Genomic DNA, 12,624 nt, shown 5'->3' with positions numbered 1-12,624 from the left:
TCATACTATACTATGTCGTCTAAAATTTGACAAAAACATCATACTATACTATGTCGTCCAAAATTTGACAGAAACATCATACTAAACTATGTTGACCAAAATTTGACAATTTTTGGAAAAAAATGTTTTGGTCCAAATTTGATAAAAACATCATACTATAGCATGTCGTCCAAAATTGGACAATTTTCTTGAAAAAAATATATTGGTCAAAAATTTGACAAAAACATCATACTATACTATGTCGTCCAAAATTTGACAAAAACATCATACTATACTATGTCGTCCAAAATCTGACAAAAACATCATACTATACTATGTTGTCCAAAATTTGACAAAAACATCATACTATACTATGTCGTCCAAAATTTGAAAAAAACATCATACTATACTATGTCGTCCAAACTTTTTACAAAAACATCATACTATACTATGTCGTCCAAAATTTGACAGAAACATCATACTATAGCATGTCGTCCAAAATTGGACAATTTTCTTGAAAAAAAAGTATTGGTGAAAAATTTGATAAAAACATCATACTATACTATGTTGTCCAAAATTTGACAGAAACATCATACTATACTATGTCGTCCAAAATTTGACAAAAACATCATACTATACTATGTCGTCCAAAATTTGACAAAAACATCATACTATACTATGTCATCCAAAATTTGACAGAAACATCATACTATACAATGTCGTCCAAAATTTGACAAAAACATCATACTATACTATGTCGTCCAAAATTTGACAGAAACATCATACTAAACTGTTGACCAAAATCTGACAAAAACATCATACTATACTAAAATTGTCGTCCAAAATTTGACAAAAACATCATACTATACTATGTCGTCCAAAATTTTACAAAAACATCATACTATACTATGTCGTCCAAAATTTGATAAAAACATCATACTATACTATGTCGTCCAAAATTTGACAGAAACATCATACTAAACTATGTTGACCAAAATTTGACAATTTTTTGAAAAAAATGTTTTGGTCCAAATTTGATAAAAACATCATGCTATAGCATGTCGTCCAAAATTGGACAATTTTCTTGAAAAAAAGATATTGGTCAAAAATTTGACAAAAACATCATACTATACTATGTCGTCCAAAATTTGACAAAAACATCATACTATTCTATGTCGTCCAAAATTTGACAGAAACATCATACTATACTATGTCGTCCAAAATTTGACAAAAACATCATACTATACTATGTCGTCCAAAATTTGACAAAAACATCATACTATACTATGTCGTCCAAAATTTGACAGAAACATCAAACTATACTATGTCGTCCAAAATTTGACAAAAACATCATACTATACTATGTCGTCCAAAATTTTACAAAAACATCATACTATACTATGTCGTCCAAAATTTGATAAAAACATCATACTATACTATGTCGTCCAAAATTTGACAGAAACATCATACTAAACTATGTTGACCAAAATTTGACAATTTTTTGAAAAAAATGTTTTGGTCCAAATTTGATAAAAACATCATACTATAGCATGTCGTCCAAAATTGGACAATTTTCTTGAAAAAAAGATATTGGTCAAAAATTTGACAAAAACATCATACTATACTATGTCGTCCAAAATTTGACAAAAACATCATACTATTCTATGTCGTCCAAAATTTGACAGAAACATCATACTATACTATGTCGTCCAAAATTTGACAAAAACATCATACTATACTATGTCGTCCAAAATTTGACAAAAACATCATACTATACTATGTCGTCCAAAATTTGACAAAAACATCATACTATACTATGTCGTCCAAAATTTGACAAAAACATCATACTATACCAAGTCGTCCAAAATTTGACAGAAACATCATACTAAACTATGTTGACCAAAATTTGACAATTTTTTGAAAAAAATGTTTTGGTCCAAATTTGATAAAAAACATCATACTATAGCATGTCGTCCAAAATTGGACAATTTTCTTGAAAAAAAATATTGGTCCAAAATTTGACAAAAACATCATACTATACTATGTCGTCCAAAATTTGACAAAAACATCATACTATACTATGTCGTCCAAAATTTGACAAAAACATCATACTATACTATGTTGTCCAAAATTTGACAGAAACATCAAACTATACTATGTCGTCCAAAATTTGACAAAAACATCATTCTATACTATGTCGTCCAAAATTTGACAAAAACATCATACTATACTATGTCGTCCAAAATTTGACAGAAACATCATACTATACTATGTCGTCCAAAATTTGACAAAAACATCATACTATACTATGTCGTCCAAAATTTGACAGAAACATCATACTAAACTATGTTGACCAAAATTTGACAATTTTTTGAAAAAAATGTTTTGGTCCAAATTTGATAAAAACATCATACTATAGCATGTCGTCCAAAATTGGACAATTTTCTTGAAAAAAATATTGGTCAAAAATTGGACAAAAACATCATACTATACTGTCGTCCAAAATTTGACAAAAACATCATACTATACTATGTCGTCCAAAATTTGACAAAAACATCATACTATACTATGTCGTCCAAAATTTGACAAAAACATCATACTATACTATGTCGTCCAAAATTTGACAGAAACTTCATACTATACTATGTCGTCCAAAATTTGACAGAAACATCATACTATACTATGTCGTCCAAAATTTTACAAAAACATCATACTATACTATGTCGTCCAAAATTTGACAGAAACATCATACTATACTATGTCGTCCAAAATTTGACAAAAACATCATACTATACTATGTCGTCCAAAATTTGACAGAAACATCATACTAAACTATGTTGACCAAAATTTGACAATTTTTTGAAAAAAAAATTTTGGTCCAAATTTGATAAAAACATCATACTATAGCATGTCGTCCAAAATTGGACAATTTTCTTGAAAAAAAAGTATTGGTCAAAAATTTGACAAAAACATCATACTATACTATGTCGTCCAAAATTTGACAAAAACATCATACTATACTATGTCGTCCAAAATTTGACAGAAACATCATACTATACTATGTCGTCCAAAATTTGACAAAAACATCATACTATACTATTTCGTCCAAAATTTGACAAAAATATCATACTAAACTATGTGGTCCAAAATTTGACAATTTTTTGAAAAAAATGTTTTGGTCCGAATTTGATAAAAACATCATACTATAGCATGTCGTCCAAAATTGGACAATTTTCTTGAAAAAAAATATTGGTCAAAAATTTGACAAAAACATCATCCTATACTATGTCGTCCAAAATTTGACAGAAACATCATACTATACTATGTCGTTCAAAATTTGACAAAAACATCATCCTATACTATGTTCTTCAAAATTTGACAAAAACATCATACTATACTATGTCGTCCAAAATTTGACAACAACATTATGCTATACTATGTCGTCCAAAATTTGACAAAAACATCATACTATACTATGTCGTCCAAAATTTGACAAAAACATCATACTTTACTATGTCGTCCAAAATTTGACAGAAACATCATACTAAACTATGTTGACCAAAATTTGACAATTTTTGGAAAAAAATGTTTTGGTCCAAATTTGATAAAAACATCATACTATACTATGTCGTCCAAAATTGGACAATTTTCTTGAAAAAAAATATTGGTCAAAAATTTGACAAAAACATCATACTATACTATGTCGTCCAAAATTTGACAAAAACATCATACTATACTATGTCGTCCAAAATCTGACAAAAACATCATACTATACTAATATGTCGTCCAAAATTTGACAAAAACATCATACTATACTATGTCGTCCAAAATTTGACAAAAACATCATACTATACTGTGTCGTCTAAAATTTGACAAAAACATCATACTATACTATGTCGTCCAAAATTTGACAGAAACATCATACTAAACTATGTTGACCAAAATTTGACAATTTTTGGAAAAAAATTTTTTGGTCCAAATTTGATAAAAACATCATACTATAGCATGTCGTCCAAAATTGGACAATTTTCTTGAAAAAAAGTATTGGTCAAAAATTTGACAAAAACATCATACTATACTATGTCGTCCAAAATTTGACAAAAACATCATGCTGTACTATGTCGTCCAAAATTTGACAAAAACATCATACTATACTATGTTGTCCAAAATTTGACAGAAACATCATACTATACTATGTCGTCCAAAATTTGACAAAAACATCATACTATACTATGTCGTCCAAAATTTGACAGAAACATCATACTATACTATGTCGTCCAAAATTTGACAGAAACATCATACTATACTATGTCGTCCAAAATTTGACAGAAACATCATACTATACTATGTCGTCCAGAATTTTACAAAAACATCATACTATACTATGTCGTCCAAAATTTGACAGAAACATCATACTATACTATGTCGTCCAAAATTTTACAAAAACATCATACTATACTATGTCGTCCAAAATTTGACAAAAACATCATACAATACTATGTCGTCCAAAATTTGACAAAAACATCATACTATACTATGTCGTCCAAAATTTGACAAAAACATCATACTATACTATGTCGTCCAAAATTTGACAGAAAAATCATACTATACTATGTCGTCCAAAATTTGACAAAAACATCATAATATACGATGTCGTCCAAAATTTGACAAAAACATCATACTATACTATGTCGTCCAAAATTTTACAGAAACATCATACTATACTATGTCGTCCAAAATTTGACAGAAACATCATACTAAACTATGTTGACCAAAATTTGACAATTTTTTGAAAAAAATGTTTTGGTCCAAATTTGATAAAAACATCATACTATAGCATGTCGTCCAAAATTGGACAATTTTCTTGAAAAAAAAATAAAAGGTCAAAAATTTGACAAAAACATCATACTATACTATGTTGTCCAAAATTTGACAGAAACATCATACTATACTATGTCGTCCAAAATTTGACAAAAACATCATACTATACTATGTCGTCCAAAATTTGACAAAAACATCATACTATACTATGTTGTCCAAAATTTGACAGAAACATCATACTATACTATGTCGTCCAAAATTTGACAGAAAAATCATACTATACTATGTCGTCCAAAATTTTACAAAAACATCATACTATACTATGTCGTCCAAAATTTGACAGAAACATCATACTATACTATGTCGTCCAAAATTTGACAAAAACATCATACTATACTATGTCGTCCAAAATTTGACAAAAACATCATACTATACTATGTCGTCCAAAATTTGACAAAAACATCATACTATACTGTCGTCCAAAATTTGACAGAAACATCATACTATACTATGTCGTCCAAAATTTGACAAAAACATCATAATATACTATGTCGTCCAAAATTTGACAAAAACATCATACTATACTATGTCGTCCAAAATTTGACAGAAACATCATACTATACTATGTCGTCCAAAATTTGACAAACATCATACTATAGCATGTCGTCCAAAATTGGACAATTTTCTTGAAAAAAAAATATTGGTCAAAAATTTGACAAAAACATCATACTATACTATGTTGTCCAAAATTTGACAAAAACATCATACTATACTATGTCGTCCAAAATTTGACAAAAACATCATACTATACTATGTCGTCCAAAATTTGACAAAAACATCATACTATACTATGTCGTCCAAAATTTGACAGAAACATCATACTATACTATGTCGTCCAAAATTTGACAAAAACATCATACCATACTATGTCGTCCAAAATCTGACAAAAACATCATACTATACTATGTCGTCCAAAATTTAACAAAAACATCATACTATACTATGTTGTCCAAAATTTGACAGAAACGTCATACTATATTATGTCGTCCAAAATTTGACAAAAACATCATACTATACTATGTCGTCCAAAATTTGACAGAAACATCATACTAAACTATGTTGACCAAAATTTGACAATTTTTGGAAAAAAATGTTTTGGTCCAAATTTGATAAAAACATCATACTATAGCATGTCGTCCAAAATTGGACAATTTTCTTGAAAAAAAATATTGGTCAAAAATTTGACAAAAACATCATACTATACTATGTCGTCCAAAATTTGACAGAAACATCATACTATACTATGTCGTCCAAAATTTGACAGATACATCATACTAAACTATGTTGACCAAAATTTGACAATTTTTTGAAAAAAATGTTTTGGTCCAAATTTGATAAAAACATCATACTATAGCATGTCGTCCAAAATTGGACAATTTTCTTGAAAAAAAAAATTGGTCAAAAATTTGACAAAAACATCATACTACACTATGTTGTCAAAAATTTGACAGAAACATCATACTATACTATGTCGTCCAAAATTTGACAAAAACATCATACTATACTATGTCGTCCGAAATTTGACAAAAACATCATACTATACTATGTCGTCCAAAATTTGACAGAAACATCATACTATACTATGTCGTCCAAAATTTGACAAAAACATCATACTATACTATGTCGTCCAAAATTTGACAAAAACATCATACTATACTATGTCGTCCAAAATCTGACAAAAACATCATACTATACTATGTCGTCCAAAATTTGACAGAAACATCATACTATACTATGTCGTCCAAAATTTGACAGAAACATCATACTATACTATGTCGTCCAAAATTTGACAAAAACATCATACTATACTATGTCGTCCAAAATTTGACAAAAACATCATACTATACTATGTCGTCCAAAATTTGACAGAAACATCATACTATACTATGTCGTCCAAAATTTGACAAAAACATCATACTATACTATGTCGTCCAAAATTTGACAGAAACATCATACTATACTATGTCGTCCAAAATTTGACAAAAACATCATAATATACTATGTCGTCCAAAATTGGACAATTTTCTTGAAAAAAAAAATTGGTCAAAAATTTGACAAAAACATCATACTATACTATGTTGTCCAAAATTTGACAGAAACATCATACTATACTATGTCGTCCAAAATTTTACAAAAACATCATACTATACTATGTCGTCCAAAATTTGACAGAAACATCATACTATACTATGTCGTCCAAAATTTGACAGAAACATCATACTAAACTATGTTGACCAAAATTTGAAAATTTTTTGAAAAAAATGTTTTGGTCCAAATTTGATAAAAACATCATACTATAGCATGTCGTCCAAAATTGGACAATTTTCTTGAAAAAAAATATTGGTCAAAAATTTGACAAAAACATCATACAATACTGTCGTCCAAAATTTGACAAAAACATCATACTATACTGTCGTCCAAAATTTGACAAAAACATCATACTATACTATGTCGTCCAAAATTTGACAAAAACATCATACTATACTATGTCGTCCAAAATTTGACAAAAATATCATACTATACTATGTCGTCCAAAATTTGACAGAAACATCATACTAAACTATGTTGACCAAACAACATAGTTTAGTATTTCGTTTGGGTGAAATCCATGTTGTAGCTTGTTTTCTACCTTACTACGGTTAGATAGAGATGCCCATTGTGTCACGAAAACGTTTTGCCTATGATTTATTTAACTGCAAACCGCAAATCTTGTGAATCTGCCAAGTTCTGTCTGACTTTACCGAAGCATAAAACCCAGCGTTCTCAGCAGTGGCTGAACTGTTTGTTTCGAAACTTTCGGGCTTCATCAACGAGGTCATGGCATAGAGACGCACCAAAACCGCGTTAATTGGAACTTCCGGTCCATGGGAGCTTTTAATGTATGAAATTATTTGCAGCAGTTGTGGTCATTTTAACATCACAACATTTTTAGAAATGAATTACACATACTTCAGCTTAAGTTTATTCTGGTGCAGTAGTGTTTTCATTCAAAAATGCATTATTTTCATTTACCTTCCAATTTTCAGTCTGCCAAATTAAACCACATATTTGAACTGAACTTGTAATGTTACAATTTTAATTTTCCAGAAAAGAGAAATTCCCATTCGTGGCTGGATTATATTTCCCCGTGTCATAAACCCCATGGGGTGAGGCATATTTTAAATAATGATTGTTGTAAGCCACCACATGAAATTGGTAAGATACGAACATTTAATGATTCACACATGGACCTTGTTGCACCATCATTTCTGGGTTGTTTTCTGTGACAGGTTTGATAAATGAGCTCCAGCTTGTTTAAATAAGCACACGTTTTAAACATTTGTAAGTTTATTCTTGAACTGTTTGACAAAGAAAAGAAGCAGGTCCATTGTCAAGTCTACTTTTGACCATCTTTGTCTGATGAAGAACACTGACTCGGATGAAAGCTCAGACCTTGAGAGTGGAGTTATTCTGTGATAGTTTAAAAAAAAACGTGACCACTGGACTGGTGATCACCGCTAATAAATAAATAGATCCACATTTTAAAAATCCTTCAATGCAATGTTATGTAAAGCAATTTAATAATTTGTTTTCTCAAAATGTTTTTCTCAGTCAAGCTGTAAATCCAAAAGTTCAGTGTCACCACATCAGATGTACTATATAGTCATCAGCAGCCAGAGAGAAACAAGAAGAACGTCTGTTATTGAATGGCATTTCACAATGGAGCTACAGAATATTGAAGATTGAGCTTAAACACATGCAAAAGAAACCAAGTGAGTGGTAGTAAACATACCCCCCCATTCAAAATATATAAGTGCTTGATCAAAATCTTAAAGAGTTTTTTTTTTGTTTTTTTTTCAAAAAAAAGACAATTTTAACCATGAATAAGTAAGAAAATAAAAGTCTCACACAATCTAAAATCACTCAATACATGATATTGCACTTAGAACGCAGCATACACAAGACATTTTACAATGCAGCACATCAGTATGATAACCAACTCAAAGGTAACATGAATATACAAACCAGTCAGAATCAGTGTTGTGCTGGTTTTCTCTGACTCACGAGACTGAGCCGCTTCTCTTCACACGTGATATCGCTGAAATTATTTTTACAAAAAAAGGCCTGTACTACCATAGTCTGTTGCTGATGAACATATGAACAGGAATTCATGCTTTTCACAACAGCAGCTCTTCTTTCATCAGTGACATGTGACTACAATTGCAACCTTCACACGAGTGAATGGTCTTCAAGGACTCGTATCCTAAAATTCTGCAATTTTTTTATTTTATATACATACATAAATTAAACCCAGGCCTTCCACTTGCTTCTTTCTGAGTATGTCGGGACAGTCGTCATATAATCAGCTTCACTTTTAAGCGCCCTCTGTCAGAACAGAGGCAGGCAAAGTAAGCCTTTTCTATTATGGACCCTGGTTCTGGAACAACCTTAAGTCCAAATTAAAACTTGAAATGCTCATCCCTTAATATAATTTTAAACATAGAATAAAGCGAGTAGTCACTTCCAACTGCAGTTGCTTTAATTGAATTTTAAACATGACTAAATATTGCTGCATTGTGCTATAGTCTTTATTTATATTGCCTTTATGGTTTTCTGTTATGTTATTGTGGTTGTCTAGTTGTATGCAACAGACCCTGTCTTAGCTAAGTCTCACTAGTAAGAGGTTACCTAGTAGAATAAGTTTTAAAAAAACTCGGAGGTGGTATCCTTAAAAATCCGTCTTTCAACCCTGTTAACCATGATCTTTGTCACAATTCGGGAATTTAAGTTGCCATTTGTTATCCATACTTTATTTACCACAATCACGACCTTTCCTCAACCATGGTCATCCAATGATCGCTGTAACAGACGTAAATAGAAATGAATCTTTGTGAAAACATAGTTAAAACAAACTAAAAGTGCTAAAAGGCAAAATTCAGGGTTTCAGGGTGGAATTATTCAGCTTCAAACTTAGCAATGGGGTTAATTTTTTTACATTTATGGGGATTTGAAGGTCACACAACATTTTTAGACTGAGGTCACCAACAGTGGCTTTTGTACACATGAGTTAGCGTCAGTATCTTTTATTTATAAACCGGGAAAAGCCTTTGACGCAGCATCGTAGAACATTAAAACACTGGACTCTGAAACAGACACGAAGGTAATTGTCTTAGGCTTAGCAGCTCTTTAAAGCAAGGTGACATGCAAGACCTGTTTTGTGTGTATGAAAAGTCAGTGATAGGTTAAATCAGCAATGGTTTTCGAAGTTTCAGACAGTGGGTCTCCCCTCAGACGAACCATGCCTCTTTACCCTCACAGTTATGGATGACTGTTGATGCCTCAACCGCAGCCAAATGTTGCCGTCTGCTGTACAACAACAAATAATTCAACATAAAAAGGGTCTGTGCTGAGATATTTATTTGTCGCTAACTGTGGGAAACGAAGGAACTGTTAAACTCATGATGTTATGATTTCAATTAATTATATAAATCTTTGTTTTTTCACTCCCCTGAAATGGTTTGGACCACCTCCCTCTCTGAAAACCTCTAAATTAAAGGGGCAGGGTTTTGGTTTTCTTACAATCACAACAATCTATTGTGAGGTCCTCACAGTTTCATCCATCTTTGCTATTAGTAGTAACCAACAGCTCCCTCTTCAGTTGGGAACATAGCTGTGTCCAGATCTTAGAAATGATTAGATGGTCAAAAATATAACAATTAGAGCTGTTCTCCCATGTAAAACCCTTTCTATGTTTTTCGTTAATAATTTCATAAACACTTTTGAACAATTACACAAATAAATAGATTCTGAGGGGGACGAAATATGATTGCAGGTGGGTTAGGCTGGTCATTTGATGAACCTCTTACACTCTGGTGAGTGGGGCAATATTATACAACTTCAGGAGCAAACTGTTTGACTGCTGTGACACACATTTTGCAACAAACATTATATTTTTTGGCCGTAATGTTTTTTTTTAGAATGTCACTGGCAGCAGAAGTTTAGCAGGAAAGTCAAATCTTTCCATTAGATCCACACAGTGGATCGACATATGTCTTCATAATAGGAGGTTGGGTCCAGATCAGAAAATAAAGCCCCCTCTTCATTTCAGGCATTTTGATTGGCTGCTCAGTTGCCTGTACAGGAAGTTAATGAACTGGACTAAAGCTTGTCCATTTTTTTTTTTTTTTACAAACAGTCTGTGCAGTTATACAAGATTCATCTCACACATGATGTCCACCGTGTTCATCTCAATCTGTCTGTCTGCGGTGCTGCTCACTGCCACTAGGTGGAGTCGGCGTCCTGTGAACATGAGCCACAGCATCTGTGTTGGTACTTGTCCAGGTGACACAGCTTTAGTCTCTTCACCACGCTGCAGTACTGGGTTGTGTCCTTGCATTCATCTGCATGGAAAGAAGAGAGTCAAAAGAAGTCGGCACATAGGAGATTTGTTCATTTATAGAGAAATGTATATGAAGCTACACTCACCTGCCTCTTTGTTAGGTTTAACTGCTTCTTAATACAAATATCTAATCAGCAACGCACATGGAAGCATTTAGACATAGTCAAGATGACCTGCTGAAGGTCAAACTGACAGAGGAAAGGGTGATTTAAGTCACTTTGAACATGGCATTGTTGGTCCGATGTTTTTCGGGAAACAGCCAATCTATAGGGATTTTCACACACAACCGTCACAATAGTTTTGAATCGGAAAAGGAGAAACTATCTGGTGAGCAGCAGTTCTCTGTGGGGGAAATGCTTTGTTGATGCCAGAAGTCAGGGGAGAAGAGCCAAAGGGGTTTCATATGATAAAAAGACAACAGTAAGTTACCACAACCAAAGGAGGCAGACGATAAGATAAGATAATCCTGTATTAGTCCAATAATGAGGAATTTACGCTGCATGGAGAACACATGGAGCCTTAAAGCAGAAGAAATGAGGGCAATGTGGGTTGCCAGTTCAAACCCCAATGGGTCCTAAGCCCTGGTGAATGTATGCGTCTCACTGATAAAGCAGATCAGTATTTTTGTTTTCAATCACCCTGTCTAGGGACTAAAGATGTACATTAACCAATGGCTATAATCTGGCATATTAATTTGCAATGTCCCTATTCAAAATAATCAAACAAATTAATACAGATAGGACAGATTATACGGTGTGACTCAAGTCTGTGTACCTAATAAAGTGGCTGGGAATGTAGATTTCTTCGGACACTATGCTCGGGTCTCTGTTGTGTTATTGATCAGTCGTTTACCTGGTTGTTAGTGATAGGTAATTTACTTGGGTTTCTTTCGGCTAACTGTTCTGACATGAACCAGCCAATAGTGGAGGGTCATTAAGTTCATTTACACAAGTACGTGTACTGTGTTTTCTCCTAATGACTTAACACACACACACTTACCACCACAGGTGAAGGTGTTGCAGTGCTGCCAGGTGGGGGGTCGTTGGATCCAGGCACAGTGCTGGTCAGCCAGTGTCCTTCCACTTCCATGATGAACACAATCCACCCTACGGGACTGAAAGCCACTCCCACACACTACGGTGCACGCCCTCCATGGACCAGGCCGCCACTGGACATCGCACAGGTCTGAGGAACAGTTGCGCACTGAGACAGGCCTGAGAAAGAAAATAAAATTGATTTTGCAATCTGGACCTATTTTACAAAGCAGCTTTTTTTTATTTTCTTTTTAAATTAAATGAAGAACCGAGTGGAATAAAATGTGGAATGACCACAAATTTGCAACATGGACCTGGTAAAAATGTTTAGCTTTGTGTTTCTGGTAATAG

The 12,624-nt window shown here is 32.5% G+C and overlaps 1 protein-coding gene across 1 annotated transcript in view; it reads right to left on the bottom strand.

Annotated features, from left to right (window-relative positions):
• Positions 1-8,073: 8,073 nt before the first annotated feature.
• adamtsl3 (ADAMTS-like 3) overlaps positions 8,074-12,624 on the bottom strand; it is a 177,100-nt gene continuing 172,549 nt past the window's right edge. Inside the window, exons 31-32 of the mRNA XM_083901045.1 lie at positions 12,239-12,453; positions 8,074-11,240 (exon numbers count right to left, since the gene is read on the bottom strand). Of these exons, the coding sequence (XP_083757171.1) occupies positions 11,122-11,240; positions 12,239-12,453 (334 nt within the window). The 3' untranslated portion in view covers positions 8,074-11,121. The remainder of the gene's footprint in view (positions 11,241-12,238; positions 12,454-12,624) is intronic.

The sequence above is a fragment of the Microchirus variegatus genome (genome assembly GCF_963457635.1).
Source record: "Microchirus variegatus genome assembly, chromosome: 14".
Classification (NCBI taxonomy): domain Eukaryota; kingdom Metazoa; phylum Chordata; class Actinopteri; order Pleuronectiformes; family Soleidae; genus Microchirus; species Microchirus variegatus.
Note: the sequence above shows the minus strand (reverse complement) of the source record. Positions and strands in the feature narration are given on the sequence as shown.